Raw genomic sequence first — 14,457 nt, 5'->3', positions numbered from 1 at the left:
CAAATCTATAAAGTACTTTTCCATTAAGATAAAATTCGACCTAAAAGTAAGAAGGGGGAAAAAAGTAAAAGGGTGGGGAGAGAGAGAAGGAAGAAAATTCCAGGATGCATTGCTCTTGCTGCCGGGGTTAGCAGGTGACTGTCCATCAGCCACATCTGGCTCCTTGGGCTAAGAATAAGTTTCACATTTATCAATGTTTACATTTTAAGTATCTACATAATATCCTTGATTTTGCCTCTTGGCCCACAAAACCTAAAACATTTACTCTCTGACCCTTTACAGAAAGTTTGTGAGGGGCGCCTGGGTGGCACAGCGGTTAGGCGTCTGCCTTTGGCTCAGGGCGTGATCCCGGCGTTATGGGATCGAGCCCCACATCAGGCTCCTCCGCTATGAGCCTCCTTCTTCCTCTCCCACTCCCCCTGCTTGTGTTCCCTCTCTCGCTGACTGTCTCTATCTCTATCAAATAGATAAATCAATAAATCTTTAAAAAAAATAATAAAAAAAAATAAAAGAAAGTTTGTGAAACCCAGATCTAGGGTGATACGTCATGAACTTTATCTGCTGTGTACATGTGCACTGGAGAGAGAGAGAGAATAGAGAGTCCCATGCTGTAAAAATATTTTTTTACTGTGTGTCATGTTCTAAAGTTGGAAAGCCATGGGATGCCGGGGTGGCTCAGTCAGTTGAGTCCAACTCTTGGTTTCAGCCTAGATCATGATCTCAGGGTCAGGAGCTCGAGCCCCACATCGGGCTCCATGCTCAGCATGGAGTCTACTGGAAATTCTTTCCCCCTCTTTCTCTGCTTCTCCTCCTTCTTGTTCTCTCTCTCTCTCTCTCTCTCTCTCTCTCAAATAAATAAATAAATGAATAAAATCTTTAAATAAATAAGTAAGTAAATCTGGAAAGCCACTGTGGGCTAGATTACCTTTTCAGTTTTGTGATTATGTCACTTGCTGACGTTATTTCTTTTTTTTTAAGAATGAGTTGTCAGATGGATTAAACAAAAAGCGTTTACAGATCTTATTAAAAGGCTATGGTGAATATCCAACGAAATACAGGTAAAATTTACATTCTTTCATGTTAAATCAATCCCCCCCCTGAATTTTTCTTGGTTTAAGTTACATGTTTATTTCAGAATGTTCATTTGGCGCTCTCTGCTACAACTGCCTGAAAACCATACTGCATTTAGCAGCCTGGAAGATAAGGGTGTCCATGTGGCATTTCTCAACCTTCAGAAGAAATACCCCATCAAAAGCAGGAAACTACTCAGAGTATTACAGAGGTATGTTCGGTATATTGCCCCAATATGTGCATCTTCCTCGAGATATTTATTAATTACAAATAAGAAGATAGTAATTTTATAGTAGAGAAACTTGGCCGATACCACCTTAACCAAGTTGTCAAATTTAAAATCACCAGTAATTATACACATCAGTATCTTGCACATTACTTTCTTGGTATTCTTGCCAAAAATTTATAACCTCACTCTAAAACTGTGAGAAAACATTGGGGGACAATCTATAAAATAACTGTTTGTATTCCTCAAAAATGTCAGTGTCCAAAAGATAAGAGACTGGGAGCTCCCACATTGGAAGAACCTAGGGGACTTAGCAAAGAAATGCAGTGTTGCATCCTAGATTGGCAAAATGAAAAAATGACACATAGCAAAATGGAGAAAATGATAAAATCTGAATGAAGTCTGATTTAGTTAATAGCACAGTACTGATGTTAATTTCTTAGTGTTGATAATTGTACTATATTCATGCAAGATGTTAACATTAGAGTAATTTGAGTGAAATGTATATAGGAACTCTACTTTTTTTGCAACTTTTTGTAAACCTAAAGCTCTCAAAACAAAAGGTAAAAAAAAAAAAGGAAACCTTGAAAGTATCAGAAGTAAATATGGGAGAGTTATAGCCCTGGAGTAAGGCAGGCTTTTTTAAGCTTGACATATCCAGAAGAGATTGATACGAACACAAATCTCTACATGTAAAAACATTCCCCAAAGACAGATGTAAAACAGAGAAAGTATATACAAAACATAGGACAAATAAAAGGCTGGTTTCTATATGAAATATTCATGTAAATGAGCGTGGAAAGGACCAACCAATAAAAAATGGACAAAGGATTGAATGTGTAGTTCACAGCTGGGATATGGTTCTTAAACATGAAAAAATGCTGTACGCCCCTTATAAAAAAATGCCAATTAAAATCACACTGAAAATATGTATACACCTATACATTTAAAACCACACTGAAATACCATTTCTCACCTAGACTAAAGAAGTTTGATAATAAAGCACATTGGTCCAGCGTGAGAAAATGGCCATGACTTTGCTAATGAGAATGTGAATAGACACTGTTTTTGCAAAGAATAATTTGGCACTGGCTATTGAAGTCAATGTGCATGTTTTTTGACTCAGCAATTCCACTTCTAGGAATTTATCCAAATCTATATTCCAACATGAAGAATGATGTAAATAAAGCATTAAGCATGGCATTATTTATGAAGGATTAGAAACAACTTAAATGCCCAGTAAGGCCAAGTTAAAGAAATTAAGGTATATCTATACAAAACTGTCCTGTGTATCAAGGCTCCACATATACTGTTAATGAACTATTTCCAAGATACTGTTAAGTGAAAAATACAAGGTGCAAAACGATGTTTATACCTGCCTTTGTGATTTTTTTAAAAAAAGGATCTATACTTTTAACAGTGGTTCTGGGGAGGTAAGATAGATGATAAAGGTAGGAGGGAGAATTTTCATCAAATTTACCTTCCGCAGCAAATTTTTTATCAGGTGAATGTATTATTTAGTCAAATTTTAATAATAAACTGTTCTCTGGTCTTTATTTCCTTACCCGATTCACAGAACTCTATCTGCATTAGCTCACTGGTCTGCCATCTTTAGCGAAACACCGTATCTTCCGCTCTTGGCATTTCCATTTGTAAAATTGTTCCAGAACAACCAACTCATTTGTTTTGAAGTTGTTGCTACTCTCATAAGTAAGTAAATAAGTATTAAATAATGAAACCAAGAGTGGATTTCCTGTATATTTTTCTGATGTTTTTGCAGCTTTGCAACATTTAACAGTTCTGGTGTTAAACAATCAGAGAGCACAAAATGGACAGTTCAGACATTTATACATAAACCTTTTTATTTACAAAAAATGTGTATATTTGCATTTTAGAAGATACTGTTACAGGTTAGATTTTGTGTGTAAGAAGGGAGCAGGGGAACCTGGGTGGCTCAGTTGGTTAAGGTCATGATCTCAGGGTCCTGGGATTGAGCCCTGCATCCGGCTCCAAGCTCAGCAGGGCGCCTGCTCCCTCTGCCCCACCCGTCCCCGTTTGTGCATGCACGCGTGCTCTTTCTCTCAAATAAATAAAATCCTTTAAAAAAGAAAAAGTGGGGGCACCTGGGTGGCTCAGTTGGTTAAGTGTCTCTGCCTTCAGCTCGGGTCATGATCCCAGGGTCCTGGAATCAAGCCCCACATCGGGCTCCCTGCTCAGCAGGGAGTCTGCTTCTCCCTCTCCCACTCCCCCTGCTTGTGTTGTCTCTCTCTCTGTCTCAAATAAATAAATAAATTCTTTTAAAAAAAGAGAATGATTTACTTAAAAAAAAAAAAGAAGGAAGCAGATGCTTCCCTTACTGAAAGTCAGTTATTATTCACAGGACTGTAGCAGTTTGTAAAGGGTTTAGCACACAGTCCCTGTTGTTCAGGGTGCTGACTGCTGTCCTCATTCTCAGCATCCAGAGCAAACATTTACTGAGAGCTTTCTGTGTACTAGGTACCATTCTCCATGTCTTGCCTTTACTAATCTAATTCTTACAACGGTCCTGTGAGGTAGGTGGTGTTGTTTCCTTTTTATAACTGAGCAAACTGAGGCACACGGACCTTAAGTTCCCAAGGGTAGGTTGGTGGCAGAACAAGGGTTTGAACCCAGACAGACTCTGGCCTATGCTCCGAACCCTTGTGTTACTGCTTGCCATCGACACCATCTGCTCTGAAAAGTGAGTCCTTTTTTCATATTAGTATAATCAGGTCAGTTGAATAGTTAATAAACTGAATCTAGTTATAGATTGGTTTAACAAAAATAACCAATTTTATATGTATTTTAAATTAAAAGCTTTTCTTGTACAAGAGATAAGCACTTAACTGCAATTACAGTAAAATTTTGAAAAGTGGAAATAAAAAGATTCAAGCATACATATTGTGAATATTATAGTATATTTCTCTTTATGTTTTTTTGTTCATTTAGTTACATTGTATTTGCTCTGATAAAGTTTTCCTAATCATTGGAGGAAATATAGTTTGAAAACATACAGAAGAAAAGAAAAATCACCAGTGTTCCTCCTCCTCATTGATAATCTTTGATAATGTGTAATACAGTATTTCATCATATAGGTGTATCATAGTTTAGTCCTCCAACTGCTAGACCATTAGTTTTTTAAATAATTTTTCCATACTTTTTAAGCAGTTCTTAAAATTTCTATAATTATACTCCTTTTATTTAATGTTTGAACATTTCTCTTTTTATAAACTTTATAAATATTTTATTGACTGTAATATTCTTTTTTTCTCTCCTCATGATTGTAATATTCTATAATGTGAATGTACTAGTTTAACCTGTTGTTGGACACTTAGGTTACTTTTAACTTTTACCTAAAGAAACAATGTTATAACTATCTTCACATATAAATATTTATAATATTTTCTCTTGGTCAAGTCCTAGAATTGGTATTATTAGGTCATAAAATATTAATATTTCAATTGATTCCTCAAAAGGATTATACTAGTTTAACCTGGCAATAACACTCGGAGTTTGTTTGTTTTTTTTTATTTTTATTTTATTATTATTTTTTTTAAGATTTTATTTGTTTATTTGACAGAGAGAGAGACAGCCAGCGAGAGAGGGAACACAGCAGGGGGAGTGGGAGAGGAAGAAGCAGGCTCATAGTGGAGGAGCCTGATGTGGGGCTCGATCCCAGAACACCGGGATCACGCCCTGAGCTGAAGGCAGATGCTTAACGGCTGAGCAACCCAGGCGCCCCAACACTTGGAGTTTTAAAAGGAAAAGAAGCAACTCACCAACAAAAAGACAAATAATCCAATATTTATAAAGGCGAAGGCCTTGATAAGACTTTGCTCCATAGGAAATACACAAATGGCTAATGAGTACATGAAAAGATGCTCCAGATCATTAGATATTAGGGGAATGCAAATCAAAACCACGCTGAGGTACACTTTATACCTTCTAGGATGGCTATAATTTAAAAACAGGAAAAAAACTAGTGTTGGCAAGAATGTGGAAAAATTCTAACCTTTATACATTGCTGGAAATGTAAAATGGTGGTCACTGTGGAAAATTGGCAGTTCCTCAAAAAGTTAAACATAAAATTACCATATAATCCAGCAATTGCACTCTTAGGGATATACCCAAAAGAACTGAAAACAGAGACTCAAACAGGTCCTTGTATATGAATGTCCATGGTAGCGTTATTCCCAGTAGCCAAGGTGGAAACAGCCCAGGTATCATCGTCATCATGTTAACATCGTCATTTTTAATAGATGAATGGATAAACTATGTATATAGTATGTATAGTATACAGTGGAATGTGATTCAGCCATCCAAAGGAATGAATCCTGAAAGCTAGGCACAGAAGGACAAATTTATGTGAAATATCTCAAATAGGCAAATTTATGGACGCAGAAAGTAGATTAGAGGTTACCAGGAGCTGGAGGAGGTGGGAATGGGAGGTTAGTGCTGAATGGGTACAGAGTTTCTGTTTGGAAAAGGGTTTCGCAAATAGTAATGTTTGCACAACATTGCGCATATAGTTAATGGCACTGAATTGCATGCTTAAAAATGGTTAAAATGGCAAATTATATTTTACCATAAGAAAAGCTATTTAGGTAAGCATGCAAAACTATTTTTTATTTCCAGTAAAATCTTGTTATATTGCTGGAGTCTGATTATGTGCTGAGAAATTGATTTTCTCTTCTAAACCTGAAATTTAAATCTGGAAGATCCATCATGGTCAGCATGAGCAGCTGTGAATTTTGATCAAGGGTCTCAAACTAGTTTTATTCAGTAAACATTCACTGAGCTCCAACTAAATGTTAGCTGCTTGCAGTACACTATTGTTCTGGCTTTTTGGGTTCACAGTCTAGTTGGGAGCTGGGAGAAAGTCTGAAGGAATACAGTCACTTTGATATAAATTAGGAATATGTTTATAGAAGTCATCTGTAAGACCACTCTTTATGGTCTCTGACCTCTGTCAGTCCCTCCCTCTGACCAAGAGGGGATTCTTCCAGTTTAGTCAAGGATCTCCACCCGGTTATTTTTCTTTATCCTGCTCTCCGCCAGTTTTCTCTCTCTACCATATTTCTGTTGTGGTGACCCCACGCACAAGAGTAGAGAAGGCAAACACGTACTCTATAAAGCAGGGTTTCCCTTGTGCCTAACTCAGAACAGTGTTCCCTTGATGAAGATTAGTTGTAAAAATCTGGGCTCTGTGTGTGTGTGTGTGTGTGTGTTGTGTTTTAAAATTCCTAGGACTAGCAGTATCCGAGACGTGGTAGGTACTTAGCATGTGTAGCTGAACTGGATTTTTCTTTTAAAGTTAACTTAAGAGCAGCAGTTAAAGAAGTTGAAATAATTTCTTTTAAAACTTAGTTTTTGCAGGAGTTTATTTATGCCTTAATTATTAACTCAAATTTACTCATTAATAAGTACTTGACTTCTGGAATTAGTAGGCCCTTTTATAACCAGATGTAATCCAAAATTCTGCCGATCTAAGCTTCTTTTGCTAATATGAGAAAAGAGATCTTATTGTCAAAGGATGGAACCACAATGTTTCAATGTTGAAAATAAAAATCCGAATTTAATAATTAAGGAGGTCTGTGGTGATTAGACATAGTTCATTGAGTGAAACTGATCTGACCAGGGTTTTTAGGAGAATGTTTTGGGGGTCGTAGTGGTTACTCACTGAGTTAAAGTGAGCTTTAGAAGCATCTTTAGCAGAATAGAGTCTGCTTTCCACTGGCTGATTTTCAGAGAATCCCTCAGTCACTGGTTGGTTTTCAAAGTTAGGTTTATTGAATAAGTTGTCGTTGATGGCTGAGATCTAAAACCAGTTCTGGTGGTTACTTGTTATCACGGCTATAGAACAATCACTCTTGTCCTAGTAATAGGGATGTGCTTATTCTCCTATTATAACATTTAATGGATAGGGGTATGATAACATGCCCATTTGTTGTTTTGTGTTGCTATTGATGTGTAAGAATATAATTTTGGGGGGCGCCTGGGTGGCACAGCGGTTGGGCATCTGCCTTCGGCTCAGGGCATGATCCCGGCATTATGGGATCGAGCCCCACATCAGGCTCCTCTGCTATGAGCCTGCTTCTTCCTCTCCCACTCCCCCAGCTTGTGTTCCCTCTCTCGCTGGCTGTCTCTATCTCTGTCGAATAAATAAATAAAATCTTTTAAAAAAAATACATATATATATATATATATATATAAAATTTTGGGGGCGCCTGGGTGGCTCAGTCGGTTAAGTGTCCAGCTCTTGGTTTTGGCTCAGGTCATGATCTCAGGGTCATGATGTTGGGCTCCACACTGAGCATGGAGTCTGCTTAAGATTCTCTCTTTCCCTCTGCCCCGCCCTGCCCCCGCTCATGCTCTCTCTCTCAATAAATAAATAAATAATAACTTTGAATATTTCTTGTAAACTTTTCTAATTTTGATTAGGTATGAATTTGAGTAGATTTCAGGAGATTGGCATTTAACCTTCATCACATTTAATGAAGACTCAAGGAATCTTTTTTAGGAGGGTCATTTTGTTAACCAGGAGAAGCAGGAAGCAGAGTGCCCTGTGGGGAAGATCAGAAATACTTTGGGAAGTTTTGTTTGTTTTAATGGACACGTTCTCATTGACGGCTCTCTGTTGAAGAAGTTGGCCAATTCTATAAACCTAAAATACAATGTTAACGTGGTGGAGCTTTAAAATCGATGGTTCTAGAACTTAGAGTTGTCATGTTTTCTTTATTAATGGGCATAGTGAGGACATAGAGTGGATACATTTAAGAATTGCAAAGTCTTTTGATAATATAGAACGGTAAAGATAAATTTTCAATTTTTTTCTTCATAGTCAATTGGTGTCAACACTGGTTTGAATATTTTCCTAATCCTCCCATCAATATTCTCAGTATGATAGAAAATGTTTTGGCATTCCATGACAAAGAACTGCTACAGCACTTCATAGATCATGACATAACTTCCCAGGTAAGAAGTATAAGGTTTTTAGGATAACATGACTTATTTTGGAAACTAACATTGGTTCTGGTATAAACAGAATTTTCTTGAAAGAGCGTAATAAAAGAACATACTACCTTTTGTATTTTCAACTGTATCCCATTCTTTTTCTTCATTAAACTGCTTTCCCAAAAGTCTGTAAAGAAGGGTCCATATTAACGTAGTTCTTTTCATAATTGTTTTTAATATAATGATTTTAACAGCTACATCGAGGAGAGTATTAGCAAAGACTTGCAACTTTTCCATAGAAAACTAATAAATTTTTCCTTATTTATTTTAGCTGTATGCATGGCCTCTTCTTGAAACCATTTTTTCAGAAGTACTAACAAGAGAGGAGTGGCTAAAATTATTTGATAATGTCTTTTCCAACCATCCTTCATTCCTCCTGATGACTGTCGTGGCCTACAACATATGTTCTAGAGCTCCTTTGCTCAACTGCAGTCTTAAAGATGATTTCGAGGTAAATATCCTTTTTCTTAAGTAGCAGTTCTCGAGTTTCATTTCCATCGAAAGATCGATGTATTCATTGAGTACCTATTGCATGTCAGGCACTGGTGCCAGGTGGGAGTAATGCAGTGGAGAGCAAGGTGTGCCTCGTCCTCACTCTGACACCGTTGGTGGATAATCCAGCAGGCAGTTACAGCACACTTATTTGTCTTAAAAGTCATAGCTTCAGATAAATAAAGAAAGAAACACGGGAATATTGGAGTTTAGTGCTTGTTGCCCTCGAAAAGGATGTTTACCAGTTGGGTCGTTGTTAATTCTGCAGGTGGTTTTATCCATGACCCATCCAGTCTGACAGTGTGGATGCTTATTACACATATGAAATGTCAACTCTGAGAATGTTGAGATATGGCAGGAAGGTTACTTGAAAGAAAGCATGAGAGGAGGTTTTTAAGAGGAGAGGTTTTTGGAGCGCCTGGGTGGCTCAGTTGGTTAAGCGTCTTGACTGACTCAGGTCATGATCCGGGGTCCTGGGATCGAGCCCAGGTTGGGCTCTGCACTCAGTGGGGAGTCTGCTTGTCCCTCTCCCTCTGCTGCTCACCCCACTCTTGCATGTTCTCTCTCTCTCAAGTAAATAAATACAATCTTTTAAAAAAGTAAATAAAAATAAAAGGAGAGGCTCTTTTGGTAGACAGAATGAATTGGGCTTGTTACTTATTTTGTGGTTCCTGTCAAACTTTATTTTTTTTAAAAGGTTTTTAGTTTTTGTTATATTTTGTTTTGTTTTTTCAAGATTTTATTTATTTATTTTGACAGAAAGAGAGACAGCCAGCAAGAGAGGGAATACAAGCAAGGGGAGTGGGAGAGGCAGAAGCAGGCTCCCAGCGGAGGAGCCTGATGTGGGGCTTGATCCCATAATGCCGGGATCACACCCTGAGCCGAAGGCAGACGCTTAACGACTGAGCCACCCAGGCGCCCCAAGTTTTTCTTTTTTTAAAGGTTTATTTATTTGAGAGAGAGGGAGAGCGAGTGGGAGGGGCAGAGGGAAATGGAGAGAAGGAATCTCAAGCAGACTCCCTGCTGAGTGCAGACCCTGACGAGGGGCTCAGTCTCACAACCCTGAGATCATGATCTGAGCCAAAATCAAGAGTCGGACACTTAACCGACTGAGCCACCCAGGCGCCTTTATTTTTACTTAATGTCAAACTTTATTTTTACTTAATGTTCACAAGATACATACCTATATATATTTTAGTATTTGGACCTGCTAGCCTAACAAGGTAATGGGGAAACCTTTCAGATATTTTTAACGAATCAAACTAATTTATTTTCAAATTTATTTTTTTTGGATTTTGCAAGGAAAAAAGCAGAAGAGTTTGCTCCATTGTTGGTTGAAGTATTCCTCTAATATAAAGGAGGCCTTTGGTTTGGGTTAAAATTTAAAAAGTATTATTTCAAAAGTTTGGTTTTGAAATTTTATTAGACTTTGGAAATATGAAATTGACTCTTCATTTTTAAAAATTGAGTTAAGAAAAACTTCAGTGAATTGTCAAGAAAGAAGAGAGAGAGAGAAAGGAAGGAAGGAAGAGAGAAAGAAAAGATAAAGATAAATTCACAATTTTTAAACTCTTGTTTTAATTCTACCTCATAACTGCTTTGTTAGGTAAATCACAATTTAAATACAAAGTTTTCTTGCAGTATTTTTTTCATCATCGGAATAACCTGGATATAAGCGTTGTCATTAGAGAAGTCTATCATCTCATGGATACCACGCCTACTGATATCCATCCCAGCAGCATGCTTCATGTCGTTGTGGCATTGACAAAAGGGCAATACCCAGTATTTAACCAATATCCAAAGTTTATCGTGGACTATCAGACACAGGAGCGAGAGAGAATCAGGAATGATGAATTGGACTACCTGAGGGAGAGGTAATCATGGAATAGTTAGTTATAAATACAGACAGAATTTTTTAAATGAAAAACACATGTAAATTATTAAGTATTTGTGTAAAATCAGAGTTTGAAGGCTGGGAATATCTTTAAAGCTATTTAATTCTTGCATATAGAAGTAAAACAATTACATATTAATCAGGTGTACGGTTTGTGTTTCGGTTGTTCTTAGACTTAAATTACTCGGTTTTCTTTGAATTTTTTTCTTTGTTTGCATTTTTTGGTGAGACTTACATAGGGCATCCTTTTCAGTGCTTTCTCCCACTCTGATGAGATAAATATGAAAGTGGAAGGCAGTAGTTCAAGGTCTCTTGCATAATCACAAGTGTATATTGGGGGCTTGTCTGTGTCTGGATTTAATAGTGAGTATTCCCTACTTAAGGCAGATGGTTGAAGATATGCAAGCCGAAGTCGACCAGCAGAGAGTGGAAGACGAAGCTTGGTACCAGAAACAAGAACTACTTCGTAAAGCAGAAGAAACGCGGAGAGAATTGCTCTTACAGGAGGAGGAGAAGATGGTACAGCAAAGACAGAGGTATGTGGTACCACCTTGAGAAAATTTGGACATGTGAGTTAGTTGAATAATTTTTATTTTCTTCTTTCTTTTCTATCTACGTAGCATTACCCAGCTGTGGCATTTCCATTAAGCAAAAACGTAAGCTACTAAAAAATCTGCATCTAACATGTTTCAAAAAATTGGCATATAGTGAAATGTAATTCTGAAACTATGCTGAATATCCCTTTGCACTGATTATTCAGAAGTAATGCAAGATCTCATGTACCTTGGAGGACAGTATTGGAAAGATCGTTGGACAGTAGGCAGATATGCTTTGTAGTATAGTGCTGAATAAATCCCCTTGAGGGGAGCAGAATTTTTAAAATTGTGTTTTAAACATATCTATATGACTTGAAAATTGAAACATAAAATGTTTATCTCATTGGGCATTTCATACTTTGTAGGACAGGGGAAGACGTATTAAATGCTTACTCAAAAGTATATTAATAAAGCAAAATGTTGACATTAGTTAAGATTATGGGCTGAGCATTGAGGCTAAGCCTAATTGTTGGGAAGCTCACTTCTGTAAGTGTTCACTGAGTTTTACTCTCGGTTGGGATTTCATGAAACTGATTTCTAGTGTGGGTTAAACACAATCACTGAACTGAGCATTAACCTTGTACTAAAATTCTGGCAGAGTAAGCTTACGTGATCTTTGCTGACTCCAGAGCACTGAGTGGCATTCTTCCTTCAGATAAAGGACATTGACTGTACTGAGATGATCCAAGTAGACCTGTTAGGAACTTTTAAATATGGACAGAATAGTCAGTTGCGTTTGGACACTTGTCCTTTCCACGAAGGCAGCCACGGGCACGTGTCCTCCGTGTGTGCGAGGCCACAGCAGCACCAGCAGATTGGGTCAGGTGCACCGAAGTCGGTGGCGGGCCTTTCATTGTTGTGAAACAGAATTTTTCCACTTAAATGTATATTGGGAAATGTGTCTATTTGTTCCTCTCAATGTATTTTGTATTGAAGACTCGCTTCTGTGAAAAGAGAGCTGAAAGTAAAGGAAATGCACTTACAAGATGCTACGAGAAGGCGCTTTCTGAAGCTTCAGCAAGATCAGCGTGAAATGGAACTAAGAAGGCTGGACGATGAGCTCGAGAGAAAGGTTTATGATCCGTATCTTCATGCTCACACAGGGTCTCCATTTACTCCACTTACTCTCATACCTTCAAGTTAAATGTCATCGCTAGAATTCACAGGGAACACTAAATAGCCTCTTTACTTTTCCTTTTCCCTCAGCTATTCCTCTTTGCTTTCAAATTTCATTAATAGCTAAAAATTTTAGAAATGCCAATAGTCAATTTGACGGGTGTCCCTGGTGACTATTTCTCTAAAAATAGAAGTATCAATGAACCATGAAGTAGGAGAAATACCCTTTTTTAATATAAAAATTTGCATGTGGCCAGTATAAGAAAATTCCCATTAGAAAATACATGGAGTCAATTGGGGCGCCTGGGTGGCACAGCGGTTAAGCGTCTGCCTTCGGCTCAGGGCGTGATCCCGGCGTTCTGGGATCGAGCCCCACATCAGGCTCCTCCGCTATGAGCCTGCTTCTTCCTCTCCCACTCCCCCTGCTTGTGTTCCCTCTCTCGCTGGCTGTCTCTATCTCTGTCGAATAAATAGATAAAATCTTTAAAAAAAAAAAAAAAAGAAAGAAAAAAAAGAAAATACATGGAGTCAGAAAGGGGCCTTCCATACTCTTCTCTCATTTCGTCCCCAGAAATAAACTGAAAAAATGGTGATAGAGCCTTTTCCTTTTTTATGGCTGCATAGTATTCCAGTGTGTGTGTGTGTGTGTGTGTGCCTATGGTATCATTTATTTACTTAATCCTTTGCTGTGGGACATTGAGGCTGTTTGCATGCTTTGCTATGTGAAAGACTGCTAGGTTATACACTCGGTACAAATCTTTGAGTACTTGCACACATCGTTTTGTTGAGTAAATTCCAAGATCTACCAAATTATTCTCCAAAAATGAACCTACCTATTTTAAGTGTCTATAGAAGGGTGCTTATACCCTAGTCAGTTCGGAGAACATCAGTCTTTATATTTGCCAATCTCATAGGTGGAAGTTATATATTTTAATTTGCCTTTTTTTTTTTTCCTTGCTAGTGGGGTTAAATATCTCTCCAGTTATTTATCTTCCATTTGTAGAAGAACTATAAATTGTATGTCCACAGCATTCGTCCATTTTCCATCAAGTTTTTTCTTATCGATTTACATGGGCTGTTCGTGCCATTTGGGGTAGCAGAGTCCGGTAGACATATGTGAGCCACATAGGCAATTTTGTTTTCTAACAGCCATGTGGAAATATAAGAAAAAAAAAGATAAAAAACAGATGAAATTTATTTTAATAGCATTTTGTTTAACTCAATATATTTCCCAATTTTTTTAAATATGTAATCCATATAAAGACATTATTAATGAGATGTTTTACTTTTTGCTTATACTAAATCTTGGAAACCTAGCAGTCTATACTTACAGTACACCTCAATTTGGACTGATTACTTTTTTTTTTAAGGTTTATTTATTCGAGGGAGCGTGAGCATGAGTGGGGGGAGGGGCAGAGAGAGAATTTCAAGCAGAGTCCCCGCTGAGCATGGAGCCCCACACAGAGCTCAGTCCCATGACCCATGAAATCATGACCTGAGCCAAAATCACGAGTCAGCCACTTAACCACCTGAGCCAGCCAGGCGCCCCTGGCTTCGACTTTTTAAATGGTTAAAAGAACTCAAAGAATAATAATTTCATGACATGACTATTATGTGCTACTTTTAAAAACCTGAAATTCGTATTTCAGTGTCCATAAATACAATTTTATTGGCTCACAGCCACACCCATTTGTTGATTAACAAAGTCATTTGCCAACTGATGGTTTATCAATGTTAAGTTCCCTTATATACCTTATCTCCTCCACTGTGCCGCGTCTGCCCCTAAGCCAGCACCACCCTGAATGACAGCTTCATAATCTTTTTCTAACTGGTGGGCTTCATTCCCACTATTAGTCTGCCTTTTTAGGGTCCTCTGCCGTATTCTGAAATGTGTATCATCTCAAATAGACTTTGGGAATCGTATCACTCTTTCTTCCTGAATCCCTACCTCACCCCATCCTAGCGGCATGTTTGTTAGGATTGCATTGAATTTATAGACTAGATTAGGGAGTTTTAAGTTTTGCTAAAAT

At 37.8% G+C, this 14,457-nt stretch overlaps 1 protein-coding gene across 7 annotated transcripts in view; it reads left to right on the top strand.

Annotated features, from left to right (window-relative positions):
* The window catches only part of TBC1D31 (TBC1 domain family member 31), a 67,457-nt gene that overhangs the window by 35,172 nt on the left and 17,828 nt on the right, over positions 1–14,457 (top strand). For all 7 annotated transcript variants that reach the window (XM_045805715.2, XM_045805712.2, XM_045805711.2 and 4 more), the window contains 8 exons: positions 979–1,058; positions 1,136–1,282; positions 2,874–3,007; positions 8,157–8,290; positions 8,601–8,780; positions 10,463–10,695; positions 11,099–11,251; positions 12,248–12,383. In XM_045805715.2, the coding sequence (XP_045661671.2) occupies positions 979–1,058; positions 1,136–1,282; positions 2,874–3,007; positions 8,157–8,290; positions 8,601–8,780; positions 10,463–10,695; positions 11,099–11,251; positions 12,248–12,383 (1,197 nt within the window). The remainder of the gene's footprint in view (positions 1–978; positions 1,059–1,135; positions 1,283–2,873; positions 3,008–8,156; positions 8,291–8,600; positions 8,781–10,462; positions 10,696–11,098; positions 11,252–12,247; positions 12,384–14,457) is intronic.

Source organism: Ursus americanus, chromosome 9 (genome assembly GCF_024610735.1).
Source record: "Ursus americanus isolate L20-20 chromosome 9, mUrsAme1.1.p, whole genome shotgun sequence".
NCBI classification, from domain to species: Eukaryota; Metazoa; Chordata; class Mammalia; order Carnivora; family Ursidae; genus Ursus; species Ursus americanus.
The sequence above is the reverse complement of the archived record's forward strand: the minus strand, read 5'-3'. Positions and strand labels throughout refer to the sequence as shown.